The sequence below is a fragment of the Erithacus rubecula genome (assembly GCF_903797595.1).
Source record: "Erithacus rubecula genome assembly, chromosome: 10".
Classification (NCBI taxonomy): Eukaryota; Metazoa; Chordata; class Aves; order Passeriformes; family Muscicapidae; genus Erithacus; species Erithacus rubecula.
In genome coordinates this window covers 10,608,571-10,634,642 of record NC_136662.1, presented here as the reverse complement: position 1 = coordinate 10,634,642, position 26,072 = coordinate 10,608,571, and the positions used below count along the sequence as shown (strand labels likewise).

At 40.5% G+C, this 26,072-nt stretch overlaps 1 protein-coding gene and 1 long non-coding RNA gene across 3 annotated transcripts; one reads left to right on the top strand and one right to left on the bottom strand.

Moving 5' to 3' along the window:
- Window positions 1-6,203: 6,203 nt before the first annotated feature.
- Window positions 6,204-25,137, bottom strand: ALG14 (ALG14 UDP-N-acetylglucosaminyltransferase subunit). 2 transcript variants are annotated; one of them, XM_079313352.1, is made up of 4 exons: window positions 24,859-25,137; window positions 22,576-22,727; window positions 19,197-19,323; window positions 6,204-6,575 (listed from the first exon to the last, which is right to left on the bottom strand). In XM_079313352.1, exons 1-4 carry the CDS (start codon window positions 24,989-24,991, stop codon window positions 6,394-6,396), a joined length of 594 nt encoding a protein of 197 aa, XP_079169478.1. In that variant the 5' UTR covers window positions 24,992-25,137; the 3' UTR covers window positions 6,204-6,393. The 2 variants fall into 2 exon arrangements, with proteins under 2 accessions (XP_079169478.1, XP_079169477.1); XM_079313351.1 differs by having other exon boundaries at window positions 19,201-19,323.
- Window positions 6,584-12,221, top strand: LOC306805534. The gene is made up of 2 exons (XR_013775240.1): window positions 6,584-8,140; window positions 11,193-12,221. It is a non-coding gene; the product is annotated as an uncharacterized lncRNA (long non-coding RNA).
- Window positions 25,138-26,072: the final 935 nt, after the last annotated feature.

Sequence of the window (26,072 nt, the reverse complement as noted above, 5' to 3'; positions counted from 1 at the left end):
GTTAAAGTCTCCATGCTCGCTTATTGGAACAAGGCCATTCTTGAGCAGTGCTGATATTTTAAAAGGCTGGTTAATTATCCAGTAATAATAATCTTAATCCAGTTTTAATAAAAATGTTAATACAGAAAAAAGGAACAAAATCTTCCTCCTTGATGCTTGATTCCATTACTTCTTCCAACTTTAATTATCTAGGCAGTATTTTCTAAATGAGACTAATTCCTTGTCAGAAATATTTCCCACCTCTGACAAAGTATTCTCCCAAACTCAGGAGAATGTGCTGGGTTTTGCCTGTCAGCTTTAGTTCAGTATCCTTCTGTGAAATCCCATGATAAAGTTAGTTAGAAATGAAGATAATTTCAAGAGCAAAGCAATCCATAACAAGTGACCATCAGAGCTCTTTTCAGGGTTATTTGGGGCTGGAATGGTGCAATGGAGCAGAGAGTGCTGAGGGTTGCACATGAGTGACTGGCTGAGCTACAGTGGCATTTAGCCAGAGGCTGGCTACCATGGCATGGAAACTCAGTTATTACAATGGTTTGGATCCCAAATCTGTTTGAATAAGAGAGGTTTCAAATAATCCATGTCACTGTTAATGTACTTCAGTACATGTCAGAGGATGTGATTCAGACTTGGGGGAGAGAAGGGAATTAGGAATAGCTGATGCTCAGATAACTGAGACTGTACCAGAATACAGAATGCTGAGGTTTTTAGCCACTTTATCCCAGATCATTAATCTTGTCTATTTTCTGCTCACATTGCATCCCACAAAACTTCAGAGTTTCCAGAAGATGTTGAGTGTGGGGGTTTTCTTGATGCTTTGGGTTTTGTTGCTTGTTTATTCTGGCTTTGTGGGTTTTTTGGTGCTACAGAAAAGTACTTGTTTCTCTTTTTTCCCTCCCAAACTGAAACAAAGATTCAATATTTAAAATAATCATTAGCTCAAGTTTTAGTGCAAGCAATACCTATTTTTTGTAACTCAGTGGTATCAATATGATGCACTTAGTGTGTGCTTGGTCAGCACTGGGATGGTTCAGCTCTGTATCTGCAGCTCCCACATGTGTTGACCCATCTCCAAAAGGGACTGTGGGATGGAGCAGAAAAGTAAACTGGCAAAGTTCACTTGTAAACACAAAGGGAAACTCTCTAAAGCTGCAAGTAAACAGATATAAAAGAAAGTGATATCTGTGGTCTGTAATAAACTTTCTTCAGAGGAAAAGCTTGGCAAAGGAATGCATAGAAATGTTCATCACAGCACAGGGCTGAGCTGTGTGAATTCAGTCTAAGCAGTGTAAAACCTCAATTCCTTTGTCATAGATTCTGACTCTTCAATAAACCTGAAAGAACTTGGTGGGGGTGGGAGGGACAGCCTTCCTATTCTACTCCCAGTGTTATTCAAAGAAAAAGTTAGATTAAGATTTTCATGAATTATCTCTAGTCTGGAGTTAAATGAAAAATGTTTAGAATTGGTATGTACTCTGAGCTAATAACCTTTGCTTTGTCAGTGGTCATCTTCTATCTGGAAGTGACAGAAGAGTGGAGACCCTTCCACCAATCATTTTTGAAAGTATTTTGTATCTAACTCCAGTAGAAAAAAATCTAACTTAGTGTACCTTGTTATGAAGTTACTTTTTAAATGAATTAATATAAGTATTAATGCAGAGCTGCTAAGATATCACTTAAGTGCTTCTTTACAAACACAGCTACATTACTTCTAATATTCTGCTTTTCACTGTGGATGTAAAAAGCACATTTAACTATAATTCCCAGCTGTCATGCTTGCTTTTTAACAAATGGGTGCCTGCAAAAACAGGCCCTGTTTACTGCTGCTGAATAATAATTTCTGGATTTCATCTTGGCAGTGAATGTTGGGGAGATATCCTTTAAGCCACTGAATTGGAGGTTAGGACATTCATTTCAGTGTCAGCTGACATCCCAAGCTGGATCACAAATGGAAAGCAGCAGAGTTCAATTGCAGTGTTTAACAATAAAGCAGGAAACTCTAATTGCCAAGCTACTGGCAGCTGAGAGTAGAATTTACTGTAATGCTAACTGAGCAGATCTGGCTGTTGATACAGCATTACAAATATCCACTCTTCCTTAAACCAAGCAGAAGGCTTTTTGATTTTAAGAACTTACTGTGCACTGATGCATAGAAGGGCAGGATTATGGACAGCAACTTCACTGGAGGGCCTAAAATGCTTCTTAAATCACAATATAAAAAAAGTACTATAACTTTTTAATGGACTCTTAAAAATTATTTGCTGCATAGTACAAGGACAATTTAATCCATCCATTTTTCTTCCTCTGAAGCTTATACAAAATATCTCTGAGCAGTAGCCTGACCCCAGTACAGTCCAGGTCATCTCACTGCACAGTCATCAACACCTGAATTTTGTATTAAAAAAACCCCATAGCCCCAACACACTTCCTCAAAAAAAAGGAGCCTGGAAATACAGATTATGGTTGTAAGGTCTGTTCCTGATACCCCAGGATCAAAGCTCTTATACACCATGTTATGATGTTCCTTTCTTGACTGGTACAGCAGATTCTACCTGTGTCCAAGCCAATATGTGAACTGCACTCAGGGACAATGTGAATGCAATTTACCCTTACTTATACAAGTTTAAAGGGTTATCACAATCTGTTGTAGAAAATACTCAATAAGAGTATTTTACTGCTTAAGCCCATGATAGACTTAAAATAGCCATAACTTTATTGGAATGGTCATGGCTGAGTTGTACAAATTTGAATAATTGGATGAAAGTACATCTCTCTGTTTAGCTTTCTTCTGTTATAACATGGAAATAATCTCTTAAGCTGTTTTAAGCAAGAGTCCACCTTTTACTTATATAGTTATTTTATTACATTCTAACTGGTGCTCCTCTTTTACCTTCCCTTCCTCCTTTTTTAAAATAAAATTTAAAATAAATGTACATTATATACTCTCTAGTAGGAGAGAACCAGGTCAAAAGAAATGCAACTCTGAATATTTAATATTTGTCAGCTAATGCATATCTAGATAAAACAATCTGATAAAGAAAATTAATTTGGAATTTGGCTCCATGCTAGGACTCAGAGAATGAATTTCTGGATGCCTTCTGTTTTCTTTGAAAATCTTTGCCAATTTTGGTGATGATATTTCCATAAAGTCATATTTGTTTTCTTTAAGAATGTATTTCTTCCTCATTTTGCTTCAAATCTGTAAGATATTATGGTTTCCTCTTTTGGAAATGGAGAAAAATAAGTAATGTATTTCACATCAAACATTCCTTGTATGTAATGCAAGTCTGTTTGCCATTATATTAATATTTGAGAGAAAAAATGAGACCTAGCAAACCCCAAGAATCTAAACTTAAGGAACCCAGTCAGTGACCTTTAGGTCTTTAGCTAGACCCTGGGAGAGCTGTTTTCTGTTCTGTGCTGGGAGAGGAAGAATGCAGTTTTCCCCAAGAACAATAGACTGTTTGGTTGTACCCACCTTCTAAAAACAAAAGATAAGAAAGAGCTTCTCAATAACAAAATGCTAGTTTACTTCAGCTCCCCTGTGCTTTTGGAGAGAACTAGCAGTTATTTGAGATAATCTTCTCAAGGAAAAGGCACTCTGGTTGATAACAAAACTTCCTTTAAGAGAATTTGAGCCAGAAATCTTTTTCTCTGAATTACACCCTATGACTGGGATGCAGTGTTTTGTTGAAGGTTTTGGTCGGTTGAGCTGTGATCTTCCCATTTCAGCTCTATGTGCTCCTACTCTAGAGACTTCTGGATTATTTCTAACCCAAGTTTTCACTTGCTAGAACTAATTGTAAACTGCTGAAAAGTAAATGCCCTTACCCCAAGTAAGCACTTGGGCCAGTAAGGAAAAGAACATTCCCAGGGAATGGGTACCATCCCACATAGCCAACAATCTGCATTAAAATCCACTTTATATGTGCTATTATTACCTGTGTTTTCCAGATTTACCAGGGTAAAGAACATGCTGTTGTGGGAGCACAGGCTGGGATACTTTTGACTTTGCTCCCCCAGAAGGCTGGCAGTGAAGAAAAGTGGGAAACCTCTTCCCAAATCCTTGAAAATGAGACTCCTCCACATCAGATGGCTGGAGCAATTCAGTTTTTCAGGACAGCCTTTTGTGAAGAACTCTAGTGTTACCTTCAGAGTGTTTACATGGGAGGCTACAAGTCTGAACAGGCAAGTTCTTTCTTTTAGCAGGAGTCACTGCCACACAGGTGACAAGTGAAAGAAAATTCCTGGAACTCCACAGTGTTCAAAGGCAGACTCACAAAGTTTATGAAACCACAGTTGGGAAGAACACCAAAACCCCAAATCCTGCCCTGGGCAGGGCTCTGGGCGAGGAGCAGAGCAGCCAGCAGTGCTCTGGCTGAGGGATAAACCTGAGCAGGGCAAGGCCAGGCTGCTGTGCTGGGGCAGGACGAGCCTCAGACTGGGCTGGGCTGGGATCCACTGGCAGCCAGACATCCCTGCCTTGCTCTTCACCCCACAGCATCAATCCTGGGCTACTTCCCCCTACCAGAGCAGAGGAAGAGGCTGCCTCTGTCCTCCTCCCCTCTACTCCAGTTCCCCTACAACACAGAGAGCAAGATTCAGGAGAGAAAGTGCTGATCTAAAATAAACTGCCATTAGCCATAATAGAGCCCAGTGTATCTCCAACTTATCAAACTATCTGCAAGTGTGCAGAAAGTCATGATAAGATGGTCCTTGCTCCAGGTCAGGGGAAAAAAGCCCTTGGACACATCAGATTCACTTCAACCAAGTCATTTTCAAGGACCTCAGTATGTGCTGCATAAAGTCCTTCTCACACAGCCTTAACCTATTAACTGCTCTTTAATTTCAGACATAATCTCAGTTAAAACCCACAAAAACTCCCTGTTCTCACATGTGACCACATCAAGGGGCTGTGTTTCTGCTGGGGATTGTGAAGCCTGTTGGGCAGGTTGTAACAGCTGGCACCCCCCAGGGCCGGGTAATATCGCGACAGGAGTTTCTTCACAATGTTTTCTGATTATTTCTCCTGGTTTTCTGCACGAAGCAGCCTATTCCTCTGGACCCTTGTTTCCTAACAGCAGGAACTATTGTTTGTGTTGAGCTGAATTCCACCCCCATTCCCTACCAAAATAGCTGCTGCAATGTTTTGATATGTGACTGAGGAAAAGCCTTCCCAGGGTCTCCTCCTGCAGGAGCTGCTCTGGGCTTCACCAGCCAGCCTGGGCACTCTGGAGGGTGTTTCTACTCTTCTTTCAGCTTTTTTTCTTTATGTTTCTGTAGCCAGCCACATAGCTCTGTGTGTGTGTACAGACAGATGTGTTTATATTGCTTTATAGGTGGCATAGTTGTAGAATTACATTTTGCCAGACAAATGTGAAATGCTGGAGTACACTTTCACACACTTACTGCCAACAAAATATCTTTCAAAAGTTGTTCCAGTGTACAGGATACCACTTTTCATGGCAAAGTGTTAAGTGTATATTGTACTGTTGAAAGTAAGGTGCTTAAAATGAGAAAACAAGATATATTGGAAGTCAAATTCACTGTATCAGGAAAAGAGGGGAAAACTGTTCCTTCCCTTATTACTGATTCTTTTTTCTCTATTTCAGAGCTTGAACCAGTTCAATTTCCCCAGCTGACAGTTTTGCTCTGTTTGATGTAGATTCAGCAAGGCTTTTTGCACATAAGCTTTGAAGAAAGTCTTCTTAAACGGGTAAGTATTGTGCCTGTAGCATGACACTTGTCACCTTTTTATTTATCTTAAGAAGTGAGCAACAATTTTCAAGAGGTCCACAACGGATTATAAGGACAGCTTTGACAAGACCAGAGGAAAAATGATACTGGTTTAATGCTTTGGGGGTTTTGGAAGACTGTAAAGTACAAACTGTCATGAAGGCAACTTAATATAACTGTTTCCTTTATACCCTAAGGATTCACAAGGGACTTCACTGCTAGCATAAAGGAAACAAAGTCTGCTGTGCTAGAAAAATACTTGGTTGCTTACAGTTTTAAAAATGACACAAAGTTTCCCTACAGGAAATGTTACATTTATACAAATTCCCATATTTATTTGTAGACAAAAATTACCATTCACATAGCAGGAAAACTAGATGAAAACAGAGACATGATAGACTTAGAGCCACTATGAGTTTATTGGTGTACTGTCCTACATGATAGCAGTAAATACAAATACACAAAAATTTTACTTAAATGTAAAGAAATCTTTATTGTCTCATTTATAAGTACCAGCCAAATTTCTTAACAGGAATTCTTGGAAATAAATTACTGCAGGAATGCAAGTGAGGAGCTTGTAGAGTCCATTCAGATCTTGTCTTCTGTTGTTACACTATTCGACCAAGATATACTGACTTGGGATATTTTTTCTTTAGCTCAGGCCACTGAACAATGAAATAATCTGAAAAGTAGTAAAGAATCTTTCCAGACAGGGATAAAGTTTCCACACGGCAGATGCTCTCCACATACACAATGATTGTTCTCTTTACTCGTAGGAGGCCAAGAAGAAAAGCAGATAAACAGACAGGAACACATGTTCCTGGTCCATTGCACAATATCTAAAAGAGATGAAACATATTACAAAAGTAAGGAATGATTTTTTTCAAACAGTAAAGAATTAAAAGTGTGTAAATTCATTTAACATTACATGTACACAAAAAATATATTTCAAAACTATTTTTAAAAACTTGGAAAAGGCAGGTGAATAGGAAAAGATGGAGGGGAGGGGCAAACAAAACATTATTTCATAGTAGCTGCCAAAAATACCATATCTCCTTACATGTAATGAAAGAGGAAAATACCTCTGAGACAGTTATTTCTATGAAGGAAAAGTTTACAATTCCTTAGCTTATGAGTATATAACCAAAACAGCTTCCACTCACAGTCACAGCTTTGTATTGTATCAGTCAGGAAATCTGTGCATGTATTAAAGACAAAGAAATTTAATTAGGATTAAACCTGGGATCCACTTATAAACCTCTTGAACCTTGACTTAAGTCAGCAAAGCACTTAAGAGTTCATCAAAAATGAGCTGATGAATTAGAACCTTCAGAAGAATCTACTAGTTGATATGTATAGCTAGATTTTATTTTTTATTTTTAGTAAATGCTAGGAGACAGTTAAAAGCATACAGAAGGAAGGTGTGGTAAAAATATGTCATGTCCTTTGAGCATTTTTAAGTTAAGTTATAATTGCTAACAATAAAAGAAAGTATTCTTTTAATTTTCGACATTGCTCAACTGAAGAACAGATTGCTTAAAAGTAAAGGGTTTAAACCAGGGTATATTAGGCACTCCACTTGGTATCAAAATTGATTTCAGGCAAGAAATTTCTTACTAAACTTAAATACTACCATGTAATCAGCACTTTTCTGCACAGCTGGGGTTACATGGAAATAAAGAGTTCTTTTATAAAATCATGGCCCTATACTCCATAAACTCACTTTTTTTTTTGTTCCAAGTTCACCAGCTTGTGAAAGATATTATACTGGTGGGGGTGGGAAAATCTGGATCTCTGCTTCAGGGCTGTAACAATTAGTTTAGAACATTTCCTTTCCTCCTTCATGGCAAGATCCCACTGATAAACTGGTTAGCAGCACCTTGGCTCAGCTAAAAGTAGCAACACATTTGGTGCTACAGGGTGCTATAGGATTCTCTCCCTCTTCTTTGCCTTGATCATAGTTCCAGAAATCTAGATAGGGATGTGATGACTGTAATGCTGTGTTTTCTGACCAGAATCTGACCAGAGTATAATACTGTTTCTAAAAATGTTCTGATTTTATTGTTGATCTTAATTGAACTATTTATTAATGCAAGACTTCACTGATGTTTTCTCAGAGTCCCTTACAAGTAACATGCTGGATGCAGTTTTAATCTTGAAAGGGTATCAACATGCACTCGAATTTGGAACTTCCAATGCCATACTTATTTTGTATTATTTTTGCATTAGATAACTAGGAAGCTGAACACATCATCTTTGCATCCTAGAATTTTGAAATCAGAGTTGTATACTGTGGTTTCAAACCTCCTGCTGAAAATTATTTCAAGCACATCCACACTGGGACCTTAAATCCTACTCTACAATCCACTGAGAATGAAGATCTGTTTTTTATACATTTGGCTTGGTGAGTAAGGACATAAACCAACCACACATGCTGCCTTTTTGCATTTCAAAGAAAATTTTCCATATCTGTTAACTAAATGATGCATTTTGCCATATTTCCTGGAAAGTTTGATTCATTTGCATGAATGTTGACTAGGATACTGATACATGGCTACATGTTTAGGTATCTCTATTTGCAATACCATTTGTTTCTGTAGTGTAACTATAGGCACAGGAAACAATGTGTTCTCCTGTGTCTGCAGGTAAAACCCACCAGCATCCCTGCAGAATCTGGGCTGTTTCAGTAAGTCCATAAGAAGCACCTAAAGCTCCCCAAAATTATTTACTATTTTTGTGAGTTGAACATAGTCTAACTACTGATTTCCTATTCAAAATTCAGCTTTAAGGGAACAGACAAAAATGTGCACTGCTGAACAGAAACTGCATTTTCCCTTTCCTTTAGTAGAGCTACCTGGAGTACACATATTGTATCCTCACTGCTCCTCATCCCTCTCTCTGTTCTACTGCCATCCTCTCTCCTGTCCTTTCCTCAGTGCCATCATTTTCCATCAATTTATCTGCACTCTACCCAATCCAAGATGTCTCCCACCTTGTCATCTCTTTCCATCCCTGTTTTCAGGCAGCCTTCCAGCTGTCTTCCTTCTTGAATGGCTCTGCATTCTTTTAGCCTCCATCTACTATTGAAGCTCAAACATTGGTCCTTTACTTTCCACAGTCTGACACAAAATATACCAGTTGTGGGTATGATTTAGGTCAGGTAGCCATCCTAACATTCTACTGAGCCCAAAAGTTGAGAATTGTAGAACAGATTTTAGAAAAAGCTGAATTTTTACAATCGTGGTCTTTATCAAGCCATAGACTTCATCCTACTTCTCCCCTTTATTAAGCCTGGCCAGCAGCCCAGTCCTTTTGGTATTTTGGTATCCTTGTGTCTAGGTGCACACACAGAGGTAAATGCCACAATGAATTCCAAACTAAATGTACTCACAAAAGATCATGTAATGAAATAACTAAAAGGGTCTATTTGTGAACCTCTATGTAGCTCTAAAGGCACACTGAGCTGCCATTATTACTTTGAGGTACAAAACAGAAAGACAGCAATAAAAATTAAAATAATAATAAAATATTTCTCCTTAATTCAGGTTTTGATATGATGCACTCAGTTCATACTTTCTACTGACTGTTTATAATTTGTAAGCTGCTTCTCAGAGGCCATTTGCTGCATGGAAAAGTACTTGCATGCAGGAGAAAGGATCAGGAAAATTATGGATTGGCATCTTTAAAAAAAAAATGGTCAGATCATAATTTATGTCCTCTGCTCTTTTCTCTTCTACACATATGAGTTCAAACAGGACAAAGCAGATGTGGCTCTATAGGATTTCTGTATGTAAAATACTCACATAACACTGACTATAGATGTTCCTTGGATTTAGGCACTGGCCCCAAAACCAGACTGTTATAAACCTGCTGAAGCCCACAAACAGATCCCTATCTGAACTGGTGGTTGTGACCTGCAAGTCAGAACTAAAAATTAACCTTCAGTTAACCTTCAGTGCGTGTCTACAGACATGTCCTGCTTAGAACTGTGCAGTTGCAGTGGCAATTCCACTCCAATAATCTGGTCTGACCAGTCCTGCTTATTCCCTCTCATACTGCCAGCAGGAAGGGAAACAAGTGGTCCTTCTGCTTGGAGTCCAACATCATACATTCTTCAAGGAATACAGGGGGAACTTCTGAGAAAACAAATGTGTACATTATAAAGAAGAAAAGGTGTAAGGTAGAAATGCTGCTGTTCAGCTCCTGCCTGTACACAGACTGGAAAGGAAGATGGAAAGGAACTGAATGACCTTCCTCAAAGATGAGCAGTCCTTCTAGTGAATTTCAAAGCTCTATTCAAAAGCAAATTTTGGAGAATGATTGATGTCTTCCACGTGAAAAGTGCTTTTGCTTTTCCCTACCAGCAGAATACCAGTGTCTCTCAGTGAAGCCCATGGCAATCATCAGTATGCATCTATTGGACAAGAAGGGACCAGGGCCTCTACAAGGTCAAGCAGCTATTGAGGGTCTTTCCTTTAAGTATCTATTTACAATTATCTGTTTCCCTCAATGACTATTTACTTTAGCTACAAGGCTGCCTGTAGAATATTTGTGTTGCATGAGATATGTCTCTGAAAATCTCTGAGTTCAGCCTTCCTTAATGAGGCAGCAGATAGGGGAAAAGGGGGCTAAAGACAATTTCTGTGCCACTTTTGTTTGCCAACCTCTTGAGCTGCAATTGTCCAAGGACTTTCCTGGTCACTAGGGGTTCCTACTTTGTTGCCAAGCTCTAAGGGATTATTCCAGAAGCCAGTACTACAGCTCTCTCTACACCATTTATATGCACCTCTAATGCAAGGAAGTGTCCAGCTCACTGTTAAATTGGCTCACTGGCTGCCTGGGCTCACACTTCAGTCTATAAACAAAGTCCTACTTACTAAAATTCTCTGCCAATTCAATCTAACCAAACTCTAAACAGTACTCTGAACTAATCAAACTTTATATTAATGGAAGTCTGAAAGTAAAGGATCAGAATGCAGCATTTATCTTCAGCAACTCTATAACTCTAGTTTCCTTTTAATCTCTTTTATATAAAAATGGAATAGTTCTTGCCTTCTTGTTTTTCAGATATTTTCCACAGCTGTTGAAGGAAAATAAGCTAAGCCAGCAGTCTGGGAACACTGGGAACACTGGCACATGGCACCACTGCTGATAAAAGCTACTTTAGAGTTGGTGAATGCAGCACTGTAGCAGAGTGACATTTACCATGGAAAACACTGAAAGCAGAGCTTGCAGCTTCACTGGGATTAAATGTCACTAGTCAAAGCAAAAATGAGTAAAGCAGTAAGCTTGCAGTTTTCACATAAGTATGTAAACATACAATTGCTGCACATCTTTTAAAGAACAAGTGTTTAAGTACTAATGTTCCCAAATTACAACAATCAAAAGGAGGACAATGTAAGTCCCTCTAAAATTAGTAGAAAGTGGAAAACTAATTTGTGATTTGCTTTGCATAGGAAACTGGCAGCACCTGCTGTTCTCCTTAATGACTTGTGCAGACATTGGCCTTTTGTCACCTGGTCAAGAGCAGAAAAACTGCCCTGCTCCCTGGGGCTGGGGAGGATGGTGGTGTGGGGATGTGCATGAGTGAAATGAAGGCTGTGCTGCTTACCTGGCACAGAGCTGCCTCTTGGAGTACCTTCAGGACACTGCTCAAGCCTCCTTCACTCTGGTACTGCTCTCTGCTCCACAGTGCTGAGCACCTGGAGGTAAGACTAAGGGAATGGGAGGTGGTGGATAGACAGCTACTAAAAGAGGCAAAGGCAAGTGGAGTGATACAAAATGGACCAAAGTGGGTTAACTGAATGGTCCATATCTATGCAAGTCCTACCTTTTAACTGCTATGCAAAACTGACTTTTTAACAATGTAGGAAAAAATCTATTAGATATTCCTATGTTATAGGAATAATGAATTTGTTTGTTTGAGGTGTTGTTTTTTTTTGTTTTTTTTTTTTTTTTTTTTGTTTTGTTGGGGGAGGTGGTTGCTTTTGTGGCACAAGAAGAGAGAATCTGCAATGAATTAATTTGTATTCTGCTATGTAAATTGCAGCATCTCATGAGCTCATCAGCCCTTGCTTGGCTTTAATATTATACTACTATTTCAAACACTTCACACTCAAATACTTAAGCATGTTGAGAGGGAGTGTTCTTATGGAAGCTTTTGATATTCTTGCTCTTTAGTATATCTGAAAATTCAAGTTTTAAACATTGAGAAAAAATAGCTTAGAATTGTTAATACTTTTTACAGTCAAAAAAAGGCAGGAACCTTTTTCAGCAATTCCTTATTATTGTTATTGATGGAGAGAAAGAAGAAGTTCGGGTTCTGTTTGCACAACAGAAAGGTCATTAGACTACCTACTGGTTTATTCTTTTTGAAGATTGAAGATCTTATCCAGTTCACTTTCCTCCACCACCTGCATATAAAACCAGCTAAAACTTCACACCCTATTTTCTGTTTGAACTTACCTGTAGAATGCAAGGCAGGACAAGAAAAAAAGCCAAAAGCTAGCTGTGTAGTCTGATGTAAATCAGGTAATTAAGGTAGAACTGAATTATACCTGGGTACACTTTTACCTTCTATTGTCTAAATCCCTTGAATTGTGCAAGAAGGCAGTTATGGTGTCCTACAGCAACAGCTTGTGTTCAGGCTGGTCAGGAGCTGTAGGTTGTAGCACTGCCATGAAAACCCCTCTGGATCTCACTGGTACAATAGTTGTTATTATCATACAACACAGCCAGTAAGTGAGGTGCTCTTCAAAACAAGCAGAGACATGTGTGGTCCTACAGGCAGATTACCTAACCACAATAAATAAGATTAGTGAATGCCAGAGTGGGGAAGAGACAGTGGAAGAGCAAGGACTTAAATTAGCACACTACACAGCTGGGGTTCTATTTGTTTCTGAGTATTACTTTCACCATAGGACAAAATAGATTGGGAAGCATCACCTTTTATATAGCTCTCACTTGCTAAAGCTTTGGGGATAGAGAGAGAGAGAGAAATCCTACCTAGTGGATTTTTCTAGGGGAGAAAAGGAGAGCTTCTGCAAAACCACTAGGAACTAGATCTAAGGATTTAAACCTAACAGCATTAGGCACTGCCACCTCTGCCTTCTAGGTCTGACCAGAGTTATCAACCCACTTGCTCAGGGGCAAGAGACAAGGGAAGAGGCCCAGTTGATGTGATCTACATCAGCCTCAGAATACAAAGCAACCTGGGAAGCTCCCAGCACCTGGATTTCAGCAGGGCACAGGAGCTCAGCTATGCATGTGGCTATTTGACACTGTAAAGACTTAAAACAGCTCAGGTCTGCTTGTGGGTGTGCCCAAGGGCTTTACTGATGAAAAGAAAAGATATGATTGGGGTCATTAAGAGTGTCAGAAGTTAGGCAACAGCTTAGTGAGGAAGGTCTGAGAATCTTCATTTGGATGCCTATAGAAACAAGCAGGCTTTAATTTTTTCTAAGGAGTCTAACCTTAGGCACCATACCTAACTGCCCCTGTAAGCCAGGTGACAGGTTTGTCATTGGGATTTAAAGGTCTCTGGAATAGTAGTTTCCATCAGCATACTTCCCAGCCCAGTTGCCAAATGTAAAATCAGAAACATAGATTGATCAATTAAAAATAATAATAAATGACAGCTGAGAGACTGGTACTAAGGCTCAAATCTGTGAAAATGTTGATGTTGGTTATTAAAACATTACATGAACACACAGGCTGTCAGTGGGACCAAAAAACAGCCATTGAGTCTTTTGAGAAATTGTGGGAGATGGATAAGTTGGTTAAAAAGAACAAGATTACCAAAGCAGATACAGGGTGGAGAATAAACTAACTCCCTACCTACATTACTATGGAGTGGGTATGTGGTTTATTGCTGCTGACAAAATAGTAGGAAGTAGAGGAAATTTGACCTAGTGTAGATGAAAAAGCTGGTCATAAAAGAATTCAGTAAAAAGCCTTTCCAAGTAAATTAAAGGGTAGTTACTGAACTACATCTCTAGCTACAACACTAGTGAACCTGCCCACAGTCTCTTGGTCACCATGAGAAATACCATCCAATCTTTTAGAGCCTCTTTACAAATAACTTTGATACCTCCTCATATAAAAAGTACTGCTTATTCTAGTAGCCTGCTTCTACTTGAAAGGAGAAATTAAATCCAAGGAGTTTCAAATATACCTCATATATTATTACTAGTGGCTTAAAATGAGCCCTTAATTGCAAATCTTGGTGTGTCTTTCATTAATCAGGCATTTGTTTAACTTCAACTTGAAAGTAGTATTTTAGGTTACCAAACATGATATTTCAATGTTCCTAAAACATCTCTTGGGCTCTGCCTAATCACAGAAGTTGGTATAGCAAGAATGTGCATCAAATACCTGCCTGAAATAACTTCACAGTGTAAAACCTAGAGGTGTTGGCAGTCTGTCTCTGCATACCAGTGGTTAGATTTAGCAAGACTGTTATGCTTTATAACATACATGGAAGTGTGACCAGGGTGTTCATTAGGGTCATAATGAACCTGACAGCTGATGGGTTAAGACTCTTTTACGTCTAAAAATGCCTCCTTAAATCTAAGCTAAGATCTCAGTCCATCTTTGCTGCTACTCCTGTCCTCCCTCTGAAAAGGAGTGTCTATAGGCAAGTCTAATTAGCAGTCACAGAAAGGGCAGAGCTACAACAGCTTTGAGCCAGCTGACTGGAATAGCTTCAGATATTTTATCTCTGCTCAGCACAGGGTAGCTGTACCCAGTACATAAGCTAAGAGGAGTAAATAAGACTCATTTTCATCAACACTGAGAAGTTAAATTTTGATGCCTTCACTTTTTCTTTTTAGCTGAAAAAAATTGTATCACTGAAGTTCTTAATCCAGTGTTCTTCCTCTTGCTTATTTTGACTGTTTTGATCCTAGAAGAACATCAGTAGATCAGACATACAGTCAGTCTGGTTCAAAACACTGTGGAAAGATTCAGTGCACAAAAGAATGCAGCAGATAGTCCTAATATTGTATTATACAAAGGTCACTTGTTATAAAATGAATAAAGAAAAAAATGCCACCACCCAGATCTTGTAGCTTTCCACCAAGTTCCAATTAGAACCGTGATATAAGGGACAATAACTTACTATTTGTCACAGTAATTTGTGAGAGTGTTATGAACTTCAGACTTTTTGGGCAGGGCACAAAGAATGGAAAATCTTAGCTAAATGAAATAATGATCTCCTTTCATTTAGCTTACTGTGCAAACACTTCTGTAACCAGAAGCTGCCTCAGTCAGTTTAACCAGTCAGGGGAGCAGGCATGTGTGATGGGATGTGCAGTCATAAAAGAAGAGGTGATTGTTACCAGCATGATGAGCTGTGCAGGTTTCTGACTTCTTTGTAGAAGTTCAAAAAGGAGAGACTGGTTCTCTGACAGCAGAGCACGTACTTGCTGTGCAAATGTAAACCTACTACAGACTTCCCACAGGAAGGAGGCCCTAAAGTGGGAGGACTGCCTTCTTAGCCTGATTTAACCCAGGTTTTTCCAAATACCAGTCATCTGAAAATATCTACTTATTTCAGGCTCTGTAGAGCCTTGAAGCACTAGGAACTGTTGAGAAGTGTCTCCAGAAATGGAAAAAAAATCTGGTCCTCAGGGTCCAGGATGTGCAATCTACTAATGAATGGAGCTTTATATAGCATTTCTGCACAACTGTAGACGAAATTTAATTGTATAAAAGGATCACAAATCACTGATCCAATTACACAACCCAACTATGGCTGAAAACAAGTACTGGATACAATATTTTGCAGCTTCTGCTGTGTGGTAGGTGCACATCCTTTGTTTTCAGTTTGGATTTCAGGTATGCCAGAATGAGCAGGGTAATCATGATCGAGACCAAAGGCAAGATCACCTGAAAACTTAGTTGGCAAACTGGCTCAAGGACAAGGGTTCTGTAAGCAAGAGAACTGAACACCAGCTTCCTCTGAACTTGTATCTACTGACTGACTTCAAGCATATCAAAGATGTACCTTTAGTTTAGTCCTTCTTGTATCTCAAATAATCCATGGAAGATGCAGTAATTATCTTTTGAAAAAAATCTCTTTGCAGCTTGTGTAATTTTCTGTAAATGAGAAGGATTTGCATCCTTTTCTAGATAATAGATCTTATAAGGTCTTATTCTGGTTTTATGTTTCTTCCTATCCTTTCTCTCAATGAAGACAACAAAAATCTCTCTTCTCTGACCAGCTGCCTGTTTTCATGGTAGGAATTTGCAGTCTCTTAGACTGCATGCTAAATCTGGCTGCAGCTGATGAATGGTTTTAAAAGCTTTTCTGGGGGAAGGTGGGTGTAGGCAGTGAGTGCTGGCACAAGCCTTTCCTCCCCTGGAATTTCAGGCTTCTGTATAGGAAACCTATCTAAGGCAGATAAAAACTGCCCACCATACATTCACCTGCAAAACACTCTGACGCTTATATTTCTATAATTCTTGGCTATAGAAACACAAGCCAATCATCACTTCTGACATCTTAATTGTTACTTGGCTTAATATCTCCAAAGGGACTTAACTCTGCAGAGCACAGATGTTCACAACTCAGAAATGGGCCTCCTGGAGATGATCTCAAGCTGAACAACAATGTAAGCTAACTGTTGCATTTCTTAAACTCTCTGGAGGCCACTTCAAGCCTGGGTCAAGTCCTGCAAGACAGCAAAGATCTCCTGGGAGTTGTTCAGTTCTTCCTGAACTTATTATCTTGAAGAAGGGTTAGATGGAACTGATTTCTCAGGCAAAGTAAACCAAGAAGCTTTGCCAGATCAGTGTGAGATACAAAAGGGACACAGTGCTCATGAAGTAAAGCACATAACAAGTGCTCATCAAGTAACTCCTGTGCAGCTGGGTTTGCTGTTTCCCTTTTGCAGCTATTTGCACTCCACAGACAGGCTTAGGTCGGCATAAGTAGCATATCTGTTCCAAATCTTGCCTTTGTGCACCTAATGGTTTTGGGCTCTCTCTGCAGTATTTCTCTTGTCCTGCATTTCTTGACAACTGCAACACTTCTGTGCTTCTCTAGCTTTTGGCTGCCTAGAAAAGACTTCAGTCATTCTTTCATACATACATGTATTTCTGACAAGCCTGAAAGCAAGTGTAAGGATTTGGGGATCACTCATACATACAAATGACTTAGAAGTAACTCAGAGTTGTCTTTCCCTCCTGCAGTTAAACAAACCCAGTGTCTAGACTGAAAATGTACAGCACTCATGAGCTGTCCTGTTTAAGAATATGAAGCTCTCAGCATGATGTAATACTGTGCTTGTTTCTAAACTTGGTTGTTGATTTCCATGCCAAAAGCTATAGATGAGTCCCGTGAATGCCAGCATTTGTCCCAGCCTTTCTAGTTCTTTACATTACCAAGCATTACATTTTGCCAAGGGTAGGGTGAGTTTCAATTCACATGTTTGTTGAAAGGCAATTAAATACTACCAGTTGTTTCACATACCATACAGTCTTTTCATTGGCAATGTGAGGCATTTTAATCCCTGAACCAGTCTCCTTGGATAAGTGTTTCAAAAATCTTTGCAGCTTTCTGAGTTATTATATTTTTCAGAATTCTTAAACTAAGACATTCATACAAGTATTAGTATGTAAGCAGCTTTCAAGTGTACATGATTTGCCATAATGCCTGGGATGCTTCTGCCAGCTGCTATTTTGGTTGATAATAGCCCCTGACAAAAAGTAATTGGGGTTGCCTTCCCCTCCAGCTCTTTAACCATGGATTAAGACTCTTTGGGTCTCATTTTGAGACAGGGGTTACCTTAAGCACTGCAAAGGCCTTGCTAAAACATATTCTTAATTTTACAAGCACAAGTGTTTTCACAAATCTTCTGACAGCTTATCACAGTTTATCAACTCCAACACCATTTCTAATAACTCTGTGTAAGTCTCACTGTCACTTTAAATTCCTTTGGTAAACAGAAAACATGGAATTAGATTAGTAACTTCCTGCTTCATTTATTAAGCTACGCCGTGAGATTTTTGCAATCAATTTCTTTTGCAATAAATAAAAAAGAAATATATATGAACATAACACAGTGGTGTAGCAAAGTGATTACTAAATGTGTTACTCACATTTTTCTCTGAGTGCTCATGTACACAAACTTGACTATTACCACAGCCCCAACCAAAACCACTATAGAAAGAATAGCATGCCACCTTTTCCCCTCTCCCAGTTTTATTTCCAGTTTTCAGAATAGGCTTGAAAAACAGTAACTTCCAAAAAAACCTACTTCTGTTGTTCTGCACACTAAACTGTTTGAAAAGTCCAGTAAGCAAGTAGCTTTGATCTGACAGGAACTGACCAGTACTATTGAAGTAAATGAGATCACATTATTCACAGCAGCCTCTCTAAACATTCAAAATACCACAAACATTAAAAAGCCTCTTTAGAATTAGCCATACAGTTCACAGAAGGATTTTAAAAAAAGTCTCCTTACAAACATCTGTCTCCTTACAAATATCTGTGTGAATAGATGCTACTACTAAATTATGAAAAAACCTTGTAACTGCAGCAGTATTTATATGTTTCATTTGAATATTTTAAACTTCATAAAGTATTAATTTGAAGTTCTGCTAAGTTAACGCTATTTTAAAAAAACATCAAGTTTAGATTATTGACTCCTTAAGAGGACAACAACTCTAGCAAAAAGCCAGCTGTAACCAAATTTTTTCTTACAAAATTGTAAGACTTAAAGCTAGGACACCAGTGCACTACCTTTTGTGTTAATACAAAACTTTCTTGATTGAGTATCTCCATTGTAGTCCTACCATCTGACAACCCTGAATGCTTCTGACTTAAGTGTGTGGAATACTTTTAAATAAATGTAATTAGCATGAGAGTGCAGTTTTCTGAGCAGCTTGAAAAAAACTACTAAAGTGGTGAGGAGTTGCTACTTCAGCAGTGATGCTTTTTGTCATTAGACAAGATAACTAATGCCAGTCAGCCAAAGACTAAATAAATATGCATTGTAGCTCAAAAGTCCATGTAAGCACAAGAACTGAACCTGTATATATTTGTGCTGGTCTGAACCTGTCTGTGCCAGACTGGTCATATCATTTTATAAGCAAGTCCAGCCAACAGGATAACCAGGCTTTCAGGCATAGTTTGTGCTGCTGCAATCCTGAAGAGATATTATCAGGAAGCAGCAGTCTTGTTTTTGCTAGCTCTACCAGCACAACAAGGGAGTGACTCTCTGAAGTTACTTGCAAACTTTGAGAGGGAAAACTGGTATTTGCTATTCTAATTCACCAGCAGTGCAACCTGTTCTCTCTTTCTTGATTATTGCTGCTATATTTAATTTAACATTAAAAATAGTTTTCCTGTGAATTGTAAACCTAAGCATACGTATGAGATGCAGTCTATTCTGCATATACCAAACACTTTCATGATGCAGATTAGCAAGTTCTCAATAAATTAAAATTGTCTTTACCTACCAAATCTGGTTTCCGTTTGTAGGTCAGAGGCAGAGAGTAAAGGATGGAGTAGAGTGTTGTTAGCACAGAGGAGATCCAGGACTGCCTAACCTCCCGGCTCCTGGGAATGCGATCAAGGCTGAACTGCAAAAGAGCACGAGGAGCAGAGCTGTGACTTCCCTGAGAACGCTGCGGCTCCTTCTTACCGATCTATCTGTGCCAACCTTTCTGTTTTTACTTTTCTTAGTCTAGTTTGGAAACGCTTGTATAAAAAGTATCCAGTAAAGTACAAAGCACCGAGAAAGGCTGGAGCCGGTGCTGCGGTGCATTCCCGTCCCGGCAGCGCCGGGCGAGGGCGGCACCTGGCGGGCTGCGCTGCCTTCGCATCCATCCATCCATCCATCCATCCATCCATCCATCCATCCATCCATCCATCCATCCATCCATCCATCCATCCATCCATCCATCCATCCTTCCATCCTTCCATCCTTCCATCCTTCCATCCTTCCATCCTTCCATCCATCCATCCATCCACCCACCCCCGGCTGCGCTCCGCTCCAGCCCGCGGGGCGCCCTCACCAACCACCCTCACCATCCTCTAAACGAGAACACGGGGAGCATTCTAAAGGGATGCACGGTGCACATTCAAAATGCAACATATGTGCATAAAGGAACAGGGAAGAAAATCTTATCATTAAATAAAAAGCAGGTAAACAAGTAACTTTTCTTTGTTCTTTCCCTAAATGAAGATTATTCACTGTGTATAAAAGGTATAAAATCAATAAAGCAAGGATGTTTTCCTTTTGTGTTTAAGCTCTGGGAGCAGCTGTTAGGCTGCCTGCCCTCCTCACAGGTGCCTTTACCTCAATGGAGAGGAGCTCCACCTAAGAATTATTGCTACTCAGAGGCACTCCTGATGCCAAGGACAGGTTAGACTGTTTTAATGAAAGACAAATGTAGTGGCTGCAGTGCAGTGCTCAGTGATGCTGACATGCAGACAGTGGTTGTTACATCACATGGGACACCAGATCACCACCACTATGGCAGAACTTACATGGGGTGTGAGAACTCTAAATACTGAAAATTGCCCAGTTACTTCACCCATACACATTGCTAATTGTCATAGCTTAGTACTGGTGATCTGTACCCCTGAAAGAGGATGTCAACAAAAGCTGTATAGTAAATACAATCAATTACTGTACAAATGCTGAACGTTAATTTTCTTGATTGAGATTATCCTGTTTCACTGTGATATGTTTCTTTAATAGCTGTGATAGTGGAAGGCATTAACAGATGTTACAAACTGATTTTTTTATGTTTTATTTGCAGGTGTTGAAACTCTGATTGCATTACTCTGACAACAGAATATGGAAAAATAAACATGCCCCCTGCTCCTTATTCAACAGGTTTCTGGTTATCACTGCCTCTGTCTCTTAAAGCTTTGGAAGAGTTCAGGTGCTAAAAAGAAATGTTCTAAGTGGAGTTAAGACCCTTGCATAGCACTCAGCCCTGCAAGAAATATGGGTATGATAAGGTGGTTTTAGGTAGATCAGGGTCCAGTGGAACTATTCAGATGAACCTGATGTTGTCAGCAGCTGTAACAGGTTCTCCATGAGCATAGAAAGATCCCTGAGTAACAGCTCTGGGGGCATCCATGTGGAATAGTTGTGGTTAGAGGTAGGGGGAAACAGAGAACAAAGAGGCCAGTGATAGCAGGACCAGAGACTTTTCATAAGGAGGCATTTTTTATTTCTTTTTCAAGAGACTTAGTGGGTGGAGGTGTAGCATTTTTCTTCTTGTAAGCACAATGCTCATTCTGGCTTGCTTTCTTTCCTTCTCCCTGAATAGCTGTTAGCACAGAGCTAGACTACAGATCAAAAAGAAAAATATTTGGAGGGGTGGGGAGGTATGTGTGTTTAATTTTCTTTTACATCACTGGTTTTCTGTTACATCATTGTTGTAATTTTTCTTCCATCTGGTCCCTAATTCTGGAAAAATCTACTTCCTTAACAGGATGAGGAAGGGAATGACCATGTGTTGAAGCATTTATACTTCTTCCTTTGGTTTATGCAAAGCTGCAAGAAGCTACTAAGCACAATTTTTAAATGTCTGATGATCTCCAGTCACTCCCCAATAACAAAACACACACTGTGTGTGTATAAAACAACACTCTGAAATCTAGCAATATATGTTACAGGCATGTGATATTTACTTTCCAAAATTTATCTTTCATTTTCACTCTAAATACTTTTGCTCAGTATCAAGAGAATGGTCAAAGGAAAATGAGCATCTGTTATCCAGACATCAAATTCAGATGCAGCCAAAAATGTTCCTCTGGCTTTCAGTGTTGAGGGAAAATATACTACAGGATCTGTTAGTAGTTGGAGAAGTTATAAAAGAGAAGCTGCTTAGCAAAAATAAGTGAGCTATGAAAACCACATAACCTTTTAATACCGAAAATATGTGTCTTTAAGAAATCTAAACTTAGGGTTGGACATTGTTCAGGTAAGTGAATTTCACTGTGTGAATGGCTATTTACCCAACAAGATGTCTCTTACAGGGAATACCTCAGGTCACTTTACTAAACATTTGTCCTTGGTGCAGAATAAGATGTGAAAGTTGTGGTAAAAAGGCTTAAAAATATTCCTTAGTGAGCCTGTGTTCACCTTAGCAGTAGTTGCCTTACATTAAAAGGGTTTATTCTGAAAATCAGAATATTCTTTTGCCCCAACAACACTGTTGAAAACAATGGAAACACACCAGATTAAATCAACACTGTGCTAATAATTCATTTACTGTGTGTTGTACTACTTGCTCAAAAGAACTTACATTTTTCTAGTCAGAACATTTCTTTACCATTGTACTTATTCCACTACTACTTTCTACTAATTTCACTGGATGTCAGATCACACTTTAGGTAAGTAGTTATGCTGCTGTCTGTTACTCAAACTAGCTGACAGCAAGCAAACATCTGAGAAAAAAATAAACAAGATATTTTAATGACTTTTCCATGACTTTTAGGAGTTCAGCATTTGCTCCAGTCATCAGGCAGAAAACTGACATTGAGGCCTTGCATCCCTTTTAAACACACACTTAATACTCCATTTTAAAAATACAATCAAGACATAGTCTAGAAACACACAAAGCCAATACAATTTAAATTACAGTTTTCTCAGATAAAATATTTTTATATAACATTTCTTTCAAAGAAATACTGTGTTTCACTGAGGGAAATGCCAAACTGGAAAAAAAAAAGCCCTCTGCAATATTTTTGCCCCAGTATTCTTACAGCTACAAGTAACACTTGTATAAATGTCCTTTCAAAGCATCATTTCTAAGTTGCCTTGAACTAGAATGTCAAGATAATTTTTCTTACATGAGTATTCAACAAGTTACCTGGGACTTGGAGAATGTTTCAGCCCTTTTTTGTTCAAAAGAACGTATTTTAGCTTCACTCATTTTATCTGAGTCTGCCAAAACATAATGTCTAGGAGAGTATGACTCTGACAAGCAGCTAAGTAACCTCAGGATTTCTGTTGTGTGCCCACCTGTAAAACAAAACAAACTGCAATTAGTATGTGAAAAAATTTTTAACTTTCCATTTCTTCAGCTGAATCGCCTACTTTTCATTTTAAAGCATATTAGTATTACTATTACCAGTGAGAAAGTATCTTCTGAGAGCAAAGGATTCAACTAGAGAATGGCTGAGACTGTTTAAATAGCATGGAGGGAACTCAGCTCCCAGGGAAGTGGCATGATGGACATTTTCCAGTGAAATGGGATTGAACCAGGGTCACACAGGAGTCTGACGTTTGTGTTTAATGTCCTGTACCCAATGCAGAACAACTGGGCAAAGAGACACTGTGCTCAAAGGCCACCCCATGGGGCAGGGGACAGAATGAAGCTGGGCAGGATGTGGCTCAGAGCTGCACCCTGGAAGCAGAACTGCCCCTGTGCCAGAGCTGTGACTGCCAGAGCAGGGCTGTGCTAGCCCAGCTCACCACACCAAAACCAGCCCCAGCAGTGGCAGCCCCAGCAGGGTCACCCTGCAGCCCCAGCAGGGTCACTGGCAGCCCCAGCAGGGTCACTGGCAGCCCCAGCAGTGTCACCCTGCAGCCCCAGCAGGGTCACTGGCAGCCCCAGCAGCTGCTGGGTGCTGACAGAACAAACAGTCCTGCTCTGAGCACTGCCCTTGGACAGGCCTTCACAACCCCCTAACTGCAGGGTCACTCTGCTCCAGAGCTAAACTGAAACTGGCACTAAACCAGGGAGAAGGGGAGAATGTACATGCTGTGCTTTTTGGGAGCTGGCAAATTTTTTTCCTTTTTTTTTTTTTTTTGGTCATTTGAGTTTCCTGAAAAGCAGTTAGAGAGATAGTGTAGGAGTGGAAGGAAGGAGAAGGAAGATGATTGTGTGTGTAGGTAAAATGGAGCAGTCTCACCTTTTATCTGTTAAACTGCATCAGACCAACATGAAACCACACCCATAATACATAATGTAAGTGTTTATTGGATTGCTGCTTTTCACCCTGCTGGAAGGTGCAGACAAAACAGGAAACTAAATGAGTTCCTACTGCCTCCTGCTGCTCTGTCACTAGGCTCCCAAGAGACCTTTTTTGCACAGGTTAAACTGACAACAAGGAGAACTATGTTGCAGCATTGCACTAGACTTTGCCACTTTTCCATTCAATTTCATGTGGTATTTTTCAAATATGTTTGGAGATACTTTCTCCTGAGTCATGTTTGTTAAAGGTTTCACAAATTTTATTGCAATCAGCTGGGCACTCACAGAAGAGCAGGAGATTTCTACTTAAAAGTCTCAAAGAATAGGTTTGAACATTACATGAATCTTAACTGATATGTATTATTTCGCCTGGTAAGCTTATGTACAGTGGAAGTATTCTTTTGATACAGACCAACTAGATTCCAAAGGACTGAAGGAAAAATCATACATTTCCAGCCCTAGTGGAAGTAAAGGTGATCTGATGAATTATAAACCTTTCAGTCAAACTCAGATGCAGAAAGATCTTAGAATTTTTACTGAATTAGTTAGTGTACAAAAACCAAAAGAATACTGAGGTCCTGAAATCACAGCTGGCCTGTATTTGTCAACTGCAAATTTTTCAAATAAAATTTTTGAGGTAAATTAATTGCCCTTCAACTCTAATAACAAGGTAACAAGGAGCAGCAGATGTGTACACCCCCTTTAGCGAGGGGTGACGTTCTTGTCTCCCACAGATCCACGTGCGACTCCTGCGGGTGACTGACAGCGACGCGCTTTGGGCGGATCGCCAAACGCCACGTCCGAACGGGCCGCGCCAGCCCTGGGAACGCCGTGCGGCATCGCCATCAGCACTCTTCGGCCACAACACCGGGCAGCTCACTGCTCCCTCCTGCTCCGGTTTATCGAGCCCTCCGTGCGTGACTTTGGTGAAACGCGAAACAATGACTCAAACGGAGAACCGAAACAACCGAAGGCAGGCGGCGGCGGCGCCGAGGACACCCGGCACCGGCTCCTGACACACGCAACCGCGACTACAACTCCCGGCATGCACCAGGGCATAGCGGCGCCGCTGCGATAGCCGCCTGTCGCGCTGCATGCCGGGACTCGTAGTTCCAAGAATGTGGAGTGACAGCTCTACAGCGCCGCCCTCTCCCGCTGGCGGCAACCTCCACTCACCAGAGCCGGCCACCACCAGGAGACTGAACGGAGGCGTCCGCCGACCGCGGGGCCTCCTGCCCAGGAGTACCAACGGGACAAGCAGTAAGGAGAGGAGGAGGAGCAGGACAACGACGACTGGCAGCTCCTCCATGCGCAGCGGAGGCCACCTCTCGCGGAAGCGGCAGTGGCACCTCCCCCGTACGGTGGCCGGCGCAGTTCAAACCTCCGCGCGCTGTGAGCGCGGCGGTGGCTCCCGGGCTGGCAGGGGTGGCAGTGGCGGCGCGCCCGGGGCGCGGTGATGCGGCGTGAGGGGCTCCCGGTGTGCCCGCCCGAGCGCCCGCTGGCACCAGCTGCCCCCCAGCCGGCGTCCCGGATCAGCGAAATACCGCCGTAAGCACGGGGGTGAATGAGAGCCGGTGCTCCCAGGGCCCGCAGGCCCAGCCTCCCGCTCTGCTGGGACAGCCCTGCCTTAGGATTCCTGTGGGAGCACAATTCCTGGATGATAGTGATCCAGGTATGTCTGCTGACATGCAGCTGTAATGTTACACAGCCTACAGTAATGCACAAAATAAAGAGTATTAACATTTCAGCGGCTGTCGTGGGTCTGGTTTTCATTCATGGTAATCCTTAAGCTTTTTTTTTCAGTAAGAAGCGTGGAGCAACAGATCAGCACTCTTTGTGCCTCGGTCAGCACCCAGCCTTTGTTGGGGGACAGTGATGATTCAGCCACTGAGCTAATCTCAGATGCGACGTGTGTTTGCTAGAAAGAGTAAGACACTGCATTTTATGATTGGGAAAGAGTTTGTTCATCATTGCCCTTAAATTGTCTGCCAGGGAGCAAGGCCCTCCTCTTGGCCAGTGAGTCAGGAGAATGAACTCTGGAGCTTTATGGAGAGGTTTGATGCTACTGCTTTATGGGGTGAGTTGTCAAACATGAAACGTGGCAGCTGTGCACTTGTACCTCAAGTGCACAAACACAATAGATCAAACACGTGGCAATTCTGCATCTGCCTGCCATGGTTTCTCTGCTGGTTTGTTTTTTTCCCTCTTACTCCTGAACAAATTGGACTTTTTGTATCCCTACCAGCCTTGGAAGCTTAATGTTTCTTTCTCGTTTTTAACAAAGATGTGCCAGCTGTGGGCTCCAATGGTTATTGCATGTCATACAAGTGAAAAATACAAGCTGCAGTAATCCTTTGCCATCTTAGAATTATCTTAAGTGAATCTTTCTG